The sequence below is a fragment of the Lepisosteus oculatus genome, chromosome 11 (assembly GCF_040954835.1).
Source record: "Lepisosteus oculatus isolate fLepOcu1 chromosome 11, fLepOcu1.hap2, whole genome shotgun sequence".
NCBI classification, from domain to species: domain Eukaryota; kingdom Metazoa; phylum Chordata; class Actinopteri; order Semionotiformes; family Lepisosteidae; genus Lepisosteus; species Lepisosteus oculatus.
In genome coordinates this window covers 39382210-39400278 of record NC_090706.1, presented here as the reverse complement: position 1 = coordinate 39400278, position 18069 = coordinate 39382210, and the positions used below count along the sequence as shown (strand labels likewise).

The window sequence follows — 18069 nt, the reverse complement described above, 5'->3', positions numbered from 1 at the left end:
CAGCGAGACGGGAGGACCCTATGCATAGCGGCAGGGACGGAGCAAATAAGGGGGTTCGGTCCTGGCTCAAGGTATCGGGCGGAGTAGGGGTGAGACATAAGCCCTCAGGTAGCAGACGTGGGGCGACCTCATGAGGCGAGCCTCTCGACAACCGATCCCAATGCCGAGCGAGGAGGACAGGGAGACCCGGAAATGTAAGGCCCCAGACAACAAGGCACACCGGAAGAACAAGAAAAGCACAGGGAAACTAGGAACAGGACCGAGCAGGTGCGCCCTCTAGATGTGTGGAAGCAGAGGTTCACATTATGTGAAACTAATCTCTGCTACAGGAGTATAGCTAAGCTTGAGCACTGTGCTTGTGTCTCAGGTGCTTAATTAATCTGTCTCCAATTAACGGCCTTCTAAGTGTTTCAGGGAATTTTCAATAGAAACACATTTGAAAAGCAGAATCCTGCTCCTTAAACCTTGATTTTACTGTATGTGTGTCATCATTTTACTCTGGTTATTCTGAGCTCTGGGTCCTGAGGGAGCTGCTGCCCAACCTGGAGCAGGTCCAGGGATGGAGACTGTGTCTGCATCACCGAGACTTCGAGGCTGGCAAGCCCATCATGCAAGTGGGAAAGGCGTGAATTATGCCATGTGTTCAGCGTTCTCCCTTGAGACGAAGGATAAAGCAGTGCTTCTGTGGTGTACAGTACATGCTCCTGATCAGACAGGACATCCTGCTGGGATGCCCGGGGAAGTGATGTCACTGTAACAATCTTACCATCGTTTTCCGCCAGGTGAACCGTTAAACTACAGAACATCACACGCCAGGAGTCACCAGCTGGCCAAGCGCCAGCTCTGGAATGTTGGGCTTTTTCACACACGGGGATCATTTGCTACAAACTAGGACTTTAAATTACAGCAGGTTAGCTCCCTAAAATAGCTCAGGGAACCCTAATCTTTTTCATAGCGCATGCACATGTATATTTAAGCCTGTTTGTTTCAAAGGTAAAAACTGCTTTGAAATATCAAAAAAGGAATCTCTTTAATGCACAGCATCTGAGATTAATTGAAGGCATTAAATTGTCAGACTGTACACTGAATAAGACTAAACTGTACACTAAATTCCACAAATCTAATGAGACATTAACTTCTAATCAGTTGGGTCTGCTGCCTGCACATTGGCTTTGCATGTAAATCAACTAATTAACTAAGTTATTCTTTGGTTTATCAAATTGAAAAAAAAGTCTGGATTCATATTTACAAAAACAACTTGCTGCCTGTGCAGGTCCAAACATGTGGGTGCAAGATCTCAGCAAGTCCAAAAAATTGTTTGAAATGTTTAAACAGATATAACACATTTTTTACAGTTTATACAGACACTACATTGGAGACCAACTTTCAAACACTTTTGTGCCAGAGAAAATTGCACTCTGTGATCCAGAATTATTTTTAAGTGAATTAAGTATTTTTTCTTTCCTACACTGCATACTCACCCTTTCTCAGCCAAATGGTGCACTTTTTAACATTTTAACTTATCTTCTGAAAATGAGAGAGCGAATTTTGTAACAAAAACTGACAACTATCCCACCACTAATGCAAATGTTACGCATTGTTAAAGGGGAACTGCAACATTATTTTTATATTTCGGGGTCAGAAAGAATCAGCGTCGATGAGTGCATTTCAGACCACAATAAAAGTAAAATGTACAGGAACTAGTAAAACCTCCAATTTACATCACAAAATAGATTCGATTCCCAGGTATGCGCAGCACCACGTGTTTCAATTCAGAACGAGGCCACAAAACGTCCGGTGAGGTGAAGCGGCCCTCTTACAATGTAAACAAGCAGGCTAGTGAGTACATCTCTTTTAATCAAATAGAAATATTGCTTTTGCTTTCAAGACGGTTTTACCAACAAATACTACTTACATGTTAACTCTGCCTGCAGGTCATGTTGAAATGTTTCTGTGGTGGAACGTCTGCTGCAAAACCTGTACTTATTCGCTCGTACATCGCATTGCGTTAGTCAGGACAGTGACTAGCGAGCAGGAAGGGCCGCTTCACGTCACAGTTCGTGGGAACCAGGGGCTTGCGACAACACGGAGACTATACAGTACTTTCCCAAAGTTCACGATTTTGTGTTTCATTTGAAATCTGTAACATTTATCTACACTGTCCATGAATTTATCTTCTTTGCCAATATTTAATGACCGGTCTGAGACTGCAGTTCTTCTTTAGTAAGTATTGTTACAAGTACCCAAGTAATTAACCACAAGACAGCATGAACGGAGCGTTGTTTCCGCCATCTTCATTCATCGTTGCAGTGGAATTGAAACTGCCAATACCTACGCAGAATTAGAAGAGGTGAAATACAGAACTCTTCCCCCCTCCGCTCTGACCTTGTCCAGGCCTAGACAGAGAGCAGCCCAGGCTCTGAGGCTGAGCAAGTCCACTTGCCTTGTCAGTCTCCATTTGTCCCAATAGAAAGACACTCAATGTGAAACAGTTTAAAATAGAAGACTGATTTGTCAGCAGGAGAGCCTGGAGTTTGAATTGTGATTTAGAATTCAAAAGACAGCTGGTTTCACTCCAGCAAACATTAAAGAAATGATTAGGCGGAGATATTGTTGTTGAAGAGAAAAAAAAAATTATGATAGGGAGAAAAAATTATAACCATCTGTTGTTTGAAAAACGTCTACCAGGCATAATTCCTGATCTGGAACATATTAGTATGATTATAGACCATTTTCTTTTTCGATCCATTTAAAAAAATAAAAAAACACAAAAGGTTTTGTAAATTTAGGAAAAAAATAATAAATGTTTCTTTGAATAGTTGGTTGATATATCCAAAACTATTTAAAAATGACTAACAGAGACAAATGACATCATAATATTTCACCACATTTCTCATTCTCATTGCAGACAGGTTATCTTCTAACAAATACTTCCCCAGAGCAGTATAATTGTGTCCGCATGTAGAGAACACTGCATTCACTCACTAAAACGTAGGTGTCAGAGCACACGCACAAAAAGTGCTTTATAGTAAAGCATCAATGTAACACTTTGTTTGAGAATCGAAAGCTGTAAAAAAGCCACTGGGCATATTTTTTTTAGAAAGGCTTTATTTTCTGTATCCTATTTGGTTTGGACTTAGTCGTTTTTCATTTTTATTTTGAAGTGCTCTGAGACAGATGTTTCAAAAGATGCTATATCAAATAAAGTTGATTAAAATATATAAAAGAATCAAGGTCTGGCTTCTGAAATATACTTATTATGAAAAAAAAAGATCAAGTCTTCAAAATAAGGGAGGCTCTGAAAGTGCTGCTCAGAACAGGTTTCAGAAAGTAGAATTGATTGTCATGATTCAGTTTGTGTTTATTGAAAGGAGAAAGGGGTGATGTAGAGAGCACTGAGTACACTTGAGGATCCCAAATGCCCTAATTCCCAAATGGGAAATATGCAGCTGGAGAAGAGCACAGTTAAAAGGGCTCCCACAAGAGGAGAGGGGAAGAGTGTTTTGGCTGAGTTAGAGGGATGTGTTACTGGTCCATTGAAATTAGAATGATTTGCAGGGGTCCAGACTAAAGACAACAGAAGAGAAATTTAGTGGGCCACCCAAGTTGTTAAAAAATGATGGAACCTGTTGACATATGACAGCCTTTATAAATGCATATGTTTATGGTGTTTGTGGTTATAATAACACACATGTTGAAAATACAATTGCAAAAATAATAGACTTTTTAAGACATTGCAAAGACAAGCTTTGAGGAAGAACTCTTATTATACAAGCAGGTCCATTATTAACATTCTGTCAGCATGCTGCTGGTCATTGGTATTGCAATTGAAACGATTGCAGTCCTTTTCAACAATTTTGTATTGTGAGCTCATGTGGACTTATATAGAATTTAAATGATAAAATCGATCAATATCCATTGTGCAATTAAAGCACACATTTTTTAATGATCACGGTTAAAACATTTCTTTTCACTGTGACGAAAAAGTGTTCAAGCGTCACTTGCAAGGGGTTCATCGTACGCTGCTGGTTTTTATATTCTCAGCTGGGTTGAGTACATGCCACGATCGTAATCCCTCCACTTAGGGGTGCTCCAGCTCTTTCTTATTTTGCTGATTACGTGCACCTGCCCACAATCCTGCCCCTCCTTATTTAAGCCTGGCGATCCTGCTATTCCTGGCTCAGCATTCGGAGATGGACGCCCGGAAGCCCACCTACCAGTGGCATAAGCTTCATCACAGCGTCCTGACCATCTGAGTCCGGGGCTCGGAGCGCCTGGCCTCGTCTTCCTGTTTTTATTCCCAGTCCCTGTACTGGATCCCGTTCCTGTTTTTAACCTTGTCTTGTCTTCGTCTTGGATGGATCACCCGGTTTTGGACCTTGGACTTCGCCCCGGATTTCCCCCCTGGACTCCTTGGACTAGTTCGCCCCCTGAGCACCAGTTCACCATCGTCACGCCCCCCTGTTTGTCAACCTGCCCTGATCCTCGTCATCTCCTCCCCGTTGTCCTACCCCACTCACTTCCGGATTATACCGTCTGCACAGGGTCCAGAACCACGCTTCACGGGACACTGGACCGGCTCCTGCTACAGTACACAGATTTGGGAAATGCTGCTCTGCAAACAATTTTGAAAAAGACAGGGGTGTCTAAGGGAAGAAATATGGTAGGTAGGATGGAGTGGAAATGGTGGTAGATTTCTAAACCAAAGTTTCAGATATAATACTGTATTTTAGAATATCATATAATTTACAACGGAACAGAATCAAACATGGCAACAGTAGGCTTCACAACAGAATGTGACCTTTGCAACAGCAGAATAAACGGGACAGTCTGCCCTGGGAAATGCTCAAGATAAGGGAGACTCCTAGGAAACAAGGGGTGCAAAAAGCAACACACCAGTGGGACCATGTGCCTGTGGCCATGGCTTTGCAGTGAAACCTGGTTTCACACATAATCCTCTTGGCTAAACTGGAAACTGAATCCGCGTTGTCAGGCTTGATCACCTTCCCCCCAGCTTCAGCAGGGAATTGAGGATGACAGAGGAAGGCTCTCCCATTACCGTGGCTCACAGGGTGAAGTCATTCTGCGTGGGGCAACGCAGCAGTAATCACACATGCAATGTTGTCATGCCATTTAAATTTAAACCACTTAATCACTTTCACTCAGACAGTAAGAGGCTCCTCAAAACATGTTGGAGAGTTGAAAGGAATCCTCACGCAGGACCGGAATGGAATTTGAACGAGTGCAATGGGCTGTCACCGACTTTTGTGAGCTGTTTCATCCTGTTTCTTCTCCTCTTACCTACACACAGGAGCGAGCCAAAACTGAATACAGCACGTGAGCCGACAGCTGTTTTCAAGAAAAATGCCATGATGGCAGTGGTTTTGGTTTGTGCCTTGCTGAACCAGAGAAAAAATCTGGAATGTTTCAGAGTCCCTTGCAACAAGAACCACAGCTTGATTATTAACTTGTAAACAATCCCACCCTCTCCAGCCAGAGGGAAAAAAATGGTATTAACTTTTTTTTGTGAAAATTATTTTTCAATTACATCTTGCCTCAATGTAACATTAAGGCAAAGACACACACACACAAAATAAAAAACACAAATTGAAAATGGACATTACATTTTCCAGCCACAATGTAAAAGCTATGGCAAATATGGCTTATTGATCTCTTGAAAACCAGATTTTTGGTTTCTGTGCTGTATTATAGTTAGTGTTCCGCTGTGTCATGTTCGGTTGATACACAACTATGATAAATTACTTTATGAATTACTTTATGATTTTTATGTTTATTTTTTCAGTTTCTACTGATTTACACCCCTTCCTCAGTTCGCTCAAAACTATTTTACTGGGTATTTAGTATACGAAACCACAGGCGGTTTCGTCTTGCTGTCCTGATGCTGAACAATGACATTTATGACTTACTCTTACAGACTCAGTGCAACCTTCTGGTGAGAAGCTGTAAGCAGAAGAAGAAACTAATCATAGATGAGCATGAATTTTCAAAAGGATAAGCATTTATTTACTCCGCTTTGTGTTTTGGACAAAAGCCCTCTGTTTTCTGGCATTTGTTCAGAAATGATCTCCTTAGTAACCGACCCAACAATCAGTGCAAATTAGATCACATAGTGGAAGTCAGTACCCAGTCCTAGTGCTGAAAGATCCCAGTGTTAGCTAGTTTTCATTCCTGCAATGATGCTCATCACTGCTGGTAACCCATTCCTTGTTTAAACGTTTGTCCACCTGCTTCTGCCCTCTAACTTGTCCTTGGCTTCACAGCTAACAGACAACTGTTCTGACAACTCAGTATACAGAACAGATTGTATGTAATCTCTTCTCGACTTATTTAGAGCATGCTACCTTATTTCTGTCTAAATAGCTTGGAATAGGTGATAGATTCATCGTGAACACACACAGTTGGGGATGAAAATCACTCCCATAATGAGAGATTTAATTGCGGAAGTTCATCTAGTTACATTTCAGTAAACACACCAGTACAAGGGCACTCAGAAACTCAGAAACTGGTCAAGGGTAGATACCACTTACAAATTCCATTAGACCTTTTAAGAGCGAAAAGCATGTTTAAAAATGATGGCTCAAATAGAAATAAAAATGAAATTATTAACAATTTGGCAGGAACATACCCCAGAAGACAAGGTGTTCCCCTAGGGACAGGGCTGGGAACACTAGCTGAAAGTAATTGAGAGCTCAAGTGAAAGAAACACCATGCTCTGTGTCCTGGAAGGTGGATATTGGAAGCAATGAACATAATTCGGTACAGGTTTTATGCTATTTCTTTATTTTGAGAAATTGTGTGTCATTAAAATTTGCCTCTTGGCAGAGGCAATGTCACCATAACACTCTGTGAGTCTTGTTACATTTTTACAGTAGTCTCAAGCCCTGATCCTGGAGAGCCCCAATCCAGACAGTGCTGCAGCGCATGTTAAATCACCTGTGTTGCAATATTATGAACACTTGGAAGTAATTTGTTAAGGTAGCTCTGTTTCTTGAAGGCCAGAGGGTATTCTGTTTTCTGTCCCAAGTGACCACTAAATTACTTATTCTAGTTGTTCCATCACTCCCGGTAAAATTGTTCCATGTCTTTAGAAAGTGATGATTTACCTGTTAAGTATAATATCTTCAGGACTGGTGTTCTCCAGGTTAGATTAGAGACCCTGTGCCCTCACGAATGAGACCAGAAGAAAGGTTGCAAATGAGAGGAGACCATTTGGCCTGTCTTGCTTATTTGCTTTCTGGTAGCATATTGATCAGAGTACTGTATACTGTCCAGCCAGAAAATGTGCTGCAGCATGGGTGGGCAGGTTGTTCAAGACCCCACGATCACTTCAGGGATTTCAGGTACGGATGGGAGCTATAAACAATATAAGGAGAAGGCTTCCATACATTTAGCTGTGCACAAAACACCTTTAGGACTTTTGTGCCAGAGCTGACTGAGACACTTGGTAACTGTTTTCATGGTCTGTACTGAGGCTAAAGAGTGAACTTCATTATTTTTCTGCACTAATCCCCAAATCAAGACTGCCTCAGATTTAAAGAAGCCACGTGTCTTGCCATTTCTGAAATTTATTTAATTTCCATCTGCTATTTGTTTGAAAGGGTAAAGAACACTTTAAATCATTAAGCACTCAGGCTCAGTTAAACAGCTCACAACAAGCAAGAAAAGAGCAGTGTTTCCTGGCGATATTTTGTGTGCAGTAGAAATGTCACTAAATTTGCTCCCTTAAGATGTTTAAAACAGAAACAGAATGCTTGACTTGTTGGTTTAGTTCAGGGTTTTCTAATCCTCTTCCTGGGGACTCAATCGCCTGCTGGTTTTAATTGCAGTTGGGCTCTTGAATTTTTAATCGAACCAACAAGTTACTTGGTTGGAACAATTGCAAGTTTTTTTTTTTATTCAATTGTTGAAAACTTTAGCTTTCTAATGTTGAAAATGTCGTGAAAAATAAAACTATGCAAGAGTTAAAAGGCGACCTCCAGCATGCTCTGGAACTGAAATCAATTAAAGGGTTTTAGTTGATTAATTCAACTTATTAAACTATGAAGGTTCAGTGATTTTACTGAGCGCTCAGGTGGTTCAAAATCCAGCAGACATGGTGTCTCCAGGTCCAGGCCTGGGAATCTTGCTGTCCTTAAACTTTTAGATTTCATAAAACCAGAAAAAAACGTCTAAAGATCTCTTAGTAAATCCACAAACTGCAGGAGCTGATCACTCTGTTGGGTTTTCATACAGCCACTGAAACTACATTTCTACAGAAATGTCATTCAGAAGGAGACCAACTCAGGAATCCTCCCTTCCAACCCCAACACCACCAACCTCCACCGAGCAAGAGAACTGAACGTTTCATTTCAGCTTCGAAATACTTTAAAGCTTTCTTTGCTGTCAAATAAGGACAGTCTTCTGTTACTGCTCGGATGAAGTAACAGAAACAGGAAAAGGAACTTGCAAATTCATGGTTACCCAATGAGAACAAAAAAAGATCTGACCTTCAGACAATATTCTTTTCCCAGAAATGTATTTTACATGGAGTAAGTGTCCATTGATGATGTTTCCAAAAAGTGGTTTCCAAAAACTGCAATACGTACGTCAAACGTCCCACCCCCAGCACTTCACAAAAATGTTTTTTTACAACAAAATATCCTACTGCACATTTTTCTGAATTTTTTCCAAACAGATATTCAGCCATTTAGATAGTGTATAATACAGCAAGCATTGTGTAGCTGTGTTGTCAAGCTTTAACTTAAAAGGTCTAAACATATTGTAACTGTAAATATAAATTTATTAAAAGTAAAGCACAACATTATGATGCATTAAAAACAGAACATTCCTTAACACTTCTTATTTCAACTTCATGGTCGACTAAATTGAGAAAGCAAGCTAAAATTGCTCTCACATGGCTGAATGATCCTTACCATGTAAACTGCCATATGATCTGTGTTACTGATACAATAAAAAGTGAATGAGAAAATAAAACATTGACTTTACTCCAAAAACAAAAAAGGACAACCTCAGGCGAGGTTTATGACATTAATTTTTACTGACTGAGGTACTACACAGAACAGAATTCAGGAAATAAAAATCTGAAATGCAGTTAATGTCTCCATGTGGTAGCACCAGCAAGAACTGCATTTATTGCTTCCATTACACACATGTATGTACAATACCCACACTGGCCACAATATCAGAAAACTCCACTGAACAGCATGTTGGGTCTCTATGAGCAGAAATAACAGCCTGGGTAGTCTGGGCCATTCATACCGAGCAAGGTTTCAAAATATCTTCATTCCAGACTTGTTCCTTTTTTATCTGGCAGGATCTCCTGCAGCTGAGGTCACAAGCTTGTGAGACTGAACTGCCCGTTCCAGTTTTAAACAGGGTCACGCACAGCCTGCCACTGGGACTCTGTTCTTTAGATCTCATACCATTTCGTCTAGCATATAAAAAAGATTATTCTAATACGACATCCCCATGTCTGTATGTTGAACACATGTATGAGAGGGGAGAACCAACTCTGTCCAATAAAGCTAATTAAGTTAATGAAGGGCCGAAGAGGAAGGAAGACCAGAGAGGTTCTGGCCCTCCGTGATGTCCCCTTAATGTACGAACACTACATTGCATAAAGTTGTAGACAATGAAATAATGCAGAATTATGGACTCAAGCAAAAACCCTTCTGTATGATGGCAAAACTAAAGCACTGCCTTGGGTTCTTTTGCGGGAAGCAGTTGGACAAGGGAAGATCCACCAGGAGCAGGATGGAGAATCCCTCATACCGAGCAAGGTTTCACAATCCTGTTCTCAGACCATGCCCCTGACTTCTAGTTTTTATATCAGCTGAGCTCTCGATGAGTTGGAATTACTGAAACCTCAGTTTATTCAAATGCTTAATTTTAAGCCTTGGCTGTACCCAGGTCTGAGTTTCAGAAACGACCTCTTTTACAAGCATTATACTGTATACACTCAATAAAACAAACAGATCTGCAATTCAACTTGGTTAACATTTTTATATAAAAATTAGCTATAAAAATGTATCAGGAAGTTCTCAATTAATGGGCAGAGTAACAGGTAGGAATCACATTATCAAACACTACACTGCCAAACATTCTCATTAGTAAAATTCACATGGTACCTACATTTTAAGAGCTGAAATTATTTATAAAATTTTTTTGACAATCAAATAATTGATTGTCTAATTAGCTTAATAATGAAAGAGCTCCATTGAAGATCTGAACACGTATACCTCAGAGGTGTAGCTCAGGATTAATAATGAGAAGCACTAAGTAAGATCTCCATCTCAAGTTCTGGAGAGTACCAGCCCAGCAAATTGGATAGATAATCATTAAAACCTCAGCTTTTAAAGTTTTTGCTAAGGTATTTTGTGATAATTTAATGGTCAAAATTCATGATACCAGACAGGCTTTAACTACCAGAGTTCCCATTAATGTAACAAACTACTGTACTACTTAGTTGTCTATAAATTTACATTTGTCCCTGCCCTAACCTTTATAACACAGGACTCTGGCTCTTGTGATTTGCAGTAGTTGGAGACTCCTGAATTGGAGAGCTCTGGCTCCTCCTTGTGGCTCCTCCAAAAGTTAATGTAACATGGGTGTGTTTCAGTATTGATCCAGTTTATCCTTGTCCGGTTCTCTGTTAGCTTGACACCTTCATTCAATCACTAATTAAAACAATCAAAATATCCACCTTCAATCTGTTTGAAGCTTTAAGGTCACTTGAACCAGGAACGGCTGTGAACACTGGGTTACAGTCCATTACTGTCTGCATTAATCACAGAGATGTATGATAACCTTAGAAAAACATTCCTGCTCATCAAAGGTTGGGCAACCAATTGTGAATTGTTTAGAATAATATTCTAACACACTCCCATAACAAAATAGGAAAATAACACCCATCCACATGTAGGGCTTATCCTAAAAGTTCTAAGCTAAAACTTCTTTGTTGACCAGCATCCATATCACCCTGCAACTCACAACTGGCATCCCACTGAAGCTGAGCAGGTATGAGCCTGGTCAGTACCTGGAAAGGAGACCTCCTTGGAAAAACTAAGGTTGCTGCTGGAAGAAGTGTTAGTGGGGTTATAGTAGGGGGAGCTCACCCCACGATCTTTGTGGGTCCTAATGCCCCAGTATAGTGACGGGGACACTACATTGTGAAATGGCCCCATCTTTCGGATGAGACATAAAGCCGAGGTCCTGACTCTCTGTGGTCATTAAAAATGACTGGCCCTTACCAATCATGCCCGTCTAATAATCCCCATCTCCGAACTGACTTCATCACTTTTTTCTCCTCCCTATTGATAGCTGGTGTATGGTGACTGGCACACTATGGCTGCCGTTGTATCATCCAGCTGGGAGCTGCACACTGGTGGTGGCGGGTAGCCCCTTAACTGTACAGCATTTTGAGTGGACTGTCCAAAAAAGTGCTATGTAAGTGTTAGGAATTATTATTTTCAAGAGCTCCTCTGATTACATACAGTAGAAAACTTATGGCCATTTTTGCACATGTTCAATCCTTTTGTCTTCTTTAGAGAGCTGAGAATTGAATAGAAAAGCATCCTTGGAGAAAGGACTCCATGTTTAAAAGGGTTCTTTAATTGATGTTGTGTGCCGGCATACTGTTTTAGACAGCTTAGCTATAATCAGGTATTCCTAAGTAAGACGCAAAGTAAATCCCTGTTTCAGTCCTGGGTATCTAAACCAGACAGGAGCGGGTTTTCTTCATCAGCTTCTCCCCTAGTTTGGAGAGCAATGTTAAGTTTGTGCCAGAACATCCTGGTCTCTTCTCTGTGTCCGGGCCACTTCAGGTAGGTCCTCTTCTTGACCAGCTTCCTCATCCTGTGGTATGGGGACAGCTGGCAGGCAGGAATGTCCTCTAGGAAGACCAGGATCAGCACGTCCTTCTGCTCATCGAAGAGACGGAAACTGGCCACCTGGATCTCCCTGGAGCACCACTCGCTCTCCAGGTAGTGCCGGCTGATCAGGCAGATGGTCTTGCGGCTGTTGTAGATGCTGTCCACGATGTTGTCGATGATGGGCTTGCCGGCCTCGAAGTCTCGGTGATGCAGACACAGCCTCCATCCCTGGACCTGCTCCAGGTTGGGCAGCAGCTCCCTCAGGACCCAGAGCTCATCATGCGTGTTGTACGAGACGAAAGCATCATACTGGTATTGCAGGACAGGCCTTCTCCTTTTTTTCCTGTTGTCATAGAGGAAGGCCAGGAAGAGGTAGTAGGCATAGACCACCTGCCAGCGGAGGAATCTGTAGAAGAAAGAGGCCAGTAGGGTCAGGGCGACCAGTGTGGTGCTGGAAATGAAGCAGATGAACTCCAAGTCCACGCTGCAGGAATCCATTTTGAGGTCAATCAGTTTCATTCCCCTCAGGTTCGGCGGATATTTGCAGAAATACGTGTTCATGTAGATGACTTGAGCATACGTGTCATGCAGAGCCCATTTCAGGAACCAAGAATTGTCACAGTCGCAGGAAAAGCTGTTCTCCCGCAGGTCCACGTATTTCACCGATGGCAATGAGCGGATGAGGGATTCGGTGATGACGGTCAACTCGTTGCCTTTGGCTCGCAGGATCTTCACCTGGGTGAGATTGGCGTGGATCAGGAAGTCCAAGGTTTGCAAACGCCCTTGAGTCAGAATGAATTCGGTTAGGTTTGGGATTGGTTGAAACAGCTGTGGAGTAAGATTGCCAATCGCATTTCTGCTAATATCAAGGAAAGATAATTTAGGAGTGTAGCTGAAAGTCTGGGGGTGGAGGAAGTTTATGTTCAGACGTCCAGCGTGAAGTTCTATTAGAGAGCCCAGACCCTCTAAAAAGTTTGAAGGCAGATTGAGAAGGCCTTCGTGACCCTGGCTGTTGAGTGACAATGTTTTCAAGGACTTCAGTAAAGAGAAAGGTGGGCTTTTGAGCTTTGCTGTGCTCTCATACGATATAAAATTATCAAAAAGCTGAAGCTCTCTCAAGGCAGGCATTCCTGAAAAGACAGTACCTGTTCTTAGGATGTCTCCTGTAATCTTATTTGAGCCCAGTAGCAGTGTAGTTAGGTTAAGCAGCCCCTGAAAAGCACCTTCTTCTATTTCACTAATCTGATTATCCACCAGGTTCAGTGATTTAAGGGAGTTCAAATTCTGGAAGGTACCATTCTTGAGAGAACTAAGTTGGTTTGACTTGAGGTCCAAAACCACTAGCTTGCGCAGGCTTAAAAACATTGGATATGTAATCATCCAAATGTGGTTCTTTCCCAATCTAAGGCTTCGAAGATTTATCAGGTCCTGAAAGGCAGAACCATTAATATCTCTAATAAGATTGTTAACTAGGTAGAGCTCTTTAAGCATGGTCATCTTGGCAAAATCTGAGCTCTTCAGCTCGCTAATGCTATTGTAACTGAGATCCAAAGTTTCCAGGCTGGTGATGATTCGTACTGCAACCGGGACTGCATTCAGCTGGTTGTAAGAAAGGTTCAGAGCATGCAGCTGGGACATGTTTTTGAATACAAAATCTGCAACCTGAACAAGTTTGTTCCTCGATAAATCCAAATCACGTAAGAGGGAGCAAGGCTTAAGCCCATCTCCGAGAGAGCCCAGACTATTCCCTTGAAGGTTAAAGACCCGCAGTAAAGGAAGCATCTGACAGGTTACATTCAAAAAAGCTTTGACTTTTAGATGTTTCAAGTTGCTCATTGTCAGGACTTCCAAAGAGCTGTTCAGGCACTGCAACACAGAAAATAGTACTTCTTCCGAAATGTTGGTACCATTTAATGACAGTTTCTTCACATCTCTCAGAAGAAAACCATCTCGGATGTACCATTCTTCACTACCATTTGTACCTGAATATGACAGGTCTAAACTCTCAAGTTTAGGAAGGATGTCGGTTGTAACGTTAAGTTTTGTTAACGGATTCCAGGATAAATCAAGCACTTTCAGGGCTAAAGGAAAATCTGACAAGTCTTCAGTTTGGAAAGTGAAAAGGCTGTTGTTTCCAACATGTAGCTGCTGCAGGTGAGGAAATTTCAGAATGGGTCTGACCTTGTTGAGATGCTGGAGCTCATTCGTGGTCAAGTTCACAAACCTGATGCTCAGAAGAAAGCGAAAGGCCGTGGATTCAACGCTCTTAATGTTGTTGTCACCCAGCTGTAGGACTGTCAGATTGCCCAGCCCCTCAAAAATGTTTTCTGAAAGTACGGACAGCTTGTTGCGGGCCATGTTCAACTCCTGCAGGTTGACCAGGTGCTTGAAGGCCCCTTCAGCCACCCGCGAGATGAGATTACGGGAGACGTTCAAAACTCTCAGATTGCTGAGGTTTCTGAAATTCTCGAGCTGGATCCGTGAGATGAGATTATCTGAAATATCTAAAACTGTGACATTGGGGGGTATGTTAGACGGCACAAGGCGTAACTGCTCCGAATAGCAGAGCACCTTCAGTCTGTTGGTATAATTGAGAGAGCCATGAGCCACACAGCTCCCCAGGGAGTACCCAGCTGTCGGTGCAAAACGAACCCAGGTAGGCAGCAGGCAACATGAGACTAGATAAATAAAATGCATGCTCTTCCCCAAAGGTATTAATATTTTTTATTTTGTAGAAAGTCCAGCAGTCTCTGCAGCTGACGATGACTGGAGAATTTCCGGTAGCGACAGTCTCCGTGACTCAGATGGGCATATTGCTCCGTTTTGAACTGTTGCGGAACAAGTATCGCTTTTTAGGGGTAAACTGCGTTAAGCACTTTCATCTTCATCCTATTATGAAAACTTCCTGTGAAGAAAAAGTGGAAGTGTATGAATGTATCCTATAGAATATCTGTTTACAGCCCGTTGCAAATAGATGGGGAACCAAACATCAGACCACACCTCTGGTTCTTCACGTGTAGAATTACATACAACTTATTTTTAATGGAGCAGAAATGAATTTGTTCTTACTGTGGGCTAGCTCAGCACTCCAATCTTATATTCAGTAAATCCTAAAAATATCCTAGAGTGTGTTTCAACTGAAACATTTAACTAAATGGTTGAGCCTGTTTTTTCATCTGCAAAGTATGCACTTCTTAGTGCAATGATAATTGCTAACACTTATATAGCACTTTTCTGGACACTCCACTCAAAGCGCTTTACAGGTAATGGGGACTCCCCTCCACCACCACCAGTGTGCAGCATCCACCTGGATGATGCGACGGCAGCCATAGTGCGCCAGAACACTCACCACACATCAGCTATCAGTGGGGAGGAGAACAGAGTAATGAAGCCAATTCATAGATGTGGAGGCCATGATTGGTAAGGGCCAATGGGAAATTTGGGCAGGACGCCGGGGTTATACCCCTACACTTTTCGAGAAACGCCCACAGTCAGGACCTCGGTTTTACGTCTCATCCGAAGGACGGCGCCTGTTTACAGTATAGTGTCACCGTCACTATACTGGGGCATTAGGACCCACATGGACCGCAGGGTGAGCGCCCCCTGCTGGCCCCACTAACACCTCTTCCAGCAGCTACCTTAGTTTTTCCCAGGAGGTCTCCCATCCAGGTACTGACCAGGCTCACACCTGCTGAGCTCCAGTAGGTTGCCAGTTGTGAGTTGCAGAATGATATGGCTGCTGGCTACACTGGCTAGTTTAGACAAATACCCTTTGTTTGTACATGTGTACAGTCGAGTGTACCTTTAATTATTTTCTCTTAAATTATGATTATTGGGCAATGTGTTTATAGCAGCCTTCTCGGGTGAAGTATTTGCGTTTTAGTTTCTTGTTTCCTTTTTTACCATATGTGGGATCTGTTAGAAATTCACTAGTTCATCGCCTTGTCCGTGTAAATGTAACCTCCCTGCTGGCGTTTACTTGCATGATCCTGTCCACACATGGAAGTGTTCATAATAATCAGTATCCATTCCAACATGTCACCATTTAACCTGCGTTTTTTAAACAGGTTGAATATTTTTTTAAAAGGGGCAGAGTGGTGGCACTGTGGCTGGGAGGTTGCCGGTTCGTATCCTGTAGCCAGCAGAGGAATCCTACTCCGTGGGGCCCCTGAGCAAGGCCCTTAACCCCAACTGCTCCAGGGGCGCCGTATACTATAACTGGCTGACCCCCAGCTTCTCTCCCTGTCTGTGTGTCTCATGGAGAGCAGGTTGGGGTATGCGAAAAGACAAATTCCTAATGCAAGAAGCTGTATATAGCCAATAAAGTGATCTGATCTTATATTCTTTGTGACGGCTAATCGAAACCATGTAGGTGCTTAATGTGTGCGATCAACCACTAGATGTCGTCATGATGCTTTTACACACAATATAATACAGTACTTGTATTTATGTCTACATACTATACAAAACAGTTTGGGGAACAAACTGAAAACTGTTCTGTTTCCCATCTTCATTGCTAGGAGTTTCAGAAGGCGGAAAGCCTCCTCTTGTGTAACCAATCTTATTCTTATGCAGTTCCTACATACTTATTCAACATTAACTACCTTCATGGAATTGCATGATTTTCCCACAGCACATCTGTGCCCCTAAAAAATAAATCTAATTCTCGCATCTCTGCCATTGAAGAACACCAACCCTGAGTCTAGTTCAATAAAAACTCATTTACACATTTCTTGAAAAACAACTAAAAACCCAGATAAGATACGGCTACAAAGAAGTAAGTAAAAGTGTAAGTTCTCCTTCTCTGCAAAGTTTAGGCTGGTTCTGAGATTTATACATATTTTAAGTAAATAGTCAAATGCAATAATACTCACCATCGCACTTCTGAGCACGGCTGAGGCTGGGATTTACTGCTGTCTTCACCCGTCTCTGCACTGACAGAACAAGCACAATTACCTTACAGATAATATCTTTGATACCTCACAAGTACCAAAATAACAAAGTGAACACTGGACCGAAACTCTGAAACTTGAAACACCGGACCGGAACGTGAACGTCCATCCAGCCACCGCTCCCCGCAGAAGATCCCAGCAGTCCGGGTCCTCCCCAGCTCCACCGCGTCTCCGCGCCGCCAGGGCGGGCGGCGGTGAGGAAGTGCGCTTTAAGGAAGCCCTCCCACGGCAACAACACAGCGACGGTCTGCAGCGGCTGCCCGGATCTTCCCTTTGTGTTACTTACTCATCACGCTGCCCCAGCTAGGGGCATTAAAGTGATGCAGAACTGCTCTGGAACAAAACACAGTGCCTTTCCACAGACCGGCTTAATAAAATAACTCGCTTGTTTGCCCAGAACATTCCACTATTTTCTGTCTAAATCTCTCTTTTCCTTTGTTTAATAGCCACATGGCAGTTCCTTTTTTTCTTTCCTTTTAAATTGAGAGAGGGGAAGTGCAGTACATAATTACCTTCTTTATCTGACCATTGTATCTGTTTTCTTGTGTTTGTTTTGTAATGTTTTTCTTCTCTTTCATGACGGCTTCATAAATGGTGTTAAGTAATACATGATGCAACACAAAAGCATAAAGTCATTCAGCTAGGACATGTAACTTCATTAAATAGTCTAGAAAAAGTGCTTGTGCAGCTTTTCACACACAGCGAGGGCCACTCAAGAACCTCTGAATCAGTTTGAAATCGATCCCACCCACCACACCAAACCAAGACACGGCCCACATCACTGACCACCCTGTTAAACCGATGTACCCTAGCCTCCTTGTGCAAGGTTACTGGGGCTCTGTAACCTTGATCCGTACTTACTGTGGATGTACCTACTGTACCTGTGCATAACCTAGACACCTTTTACTCCAGTCATATATTGGTATTACCCCACTACTATTGAAGTGCCCACAGAGCACTGGTAATAGCCTTCCACTCCCACCCCGGAGTTAGGGACACTTGCCCCATGATCTTGAGGGTAGTAGCATCTACCCCCCCCAGTTCTCCACCAACGCTCACCTTCTTTGCACTGTCTGGCAAACTGGGAGAACTTGTTCCTGCCCTTTCTCTCTCTTTCTCCTGAAGTCTGGCCTGCAGCCTCTCTCTCCCCTTATCTCTGCCCGGTGAGCAGCACACCTGTGTAACCAGGAAGGGCCAGGAGCCCTCTGCCTGCGTGAAGCTGCAAG

The 18069-nt window shown here is 42.5% G+C and overlaps 1 protein-coding gene across 11 annotated transcripts in view; it reads right to left on the bottom strand.

Annotated features, from left to right (window-relative positions):
* tlr22 (toll-like receptor 22) overlaps positions 1-18069 on the bottom strand; it is a 53824-nt gene that overhangs the window by 34508 nt on the left and 1247 nt on the right. For 2 of the 11 annotated variants that reach the window (XM_069195281.1, XM_069195282.1), the window contains exons 2-3: positions 16766-16825; positions 6781-14796 (exon numbers count right to left, since the gene is read on the bottom strand). In XM_069195281.1, the coding sequence (XP_069051382.1) occupies positions 11718-14588 (2871 nt within the window). In that variant the 5' untranslated portion in view covers positions 14589-14796; positions 16766-16825 and the 3' untranslated portion in view covers positions 6781-11717. The other 9 variants (XR_001478715.2, XR_001478714.2, XM_069195283.1 and 6 more) reach the window with 8 other exon arrangements.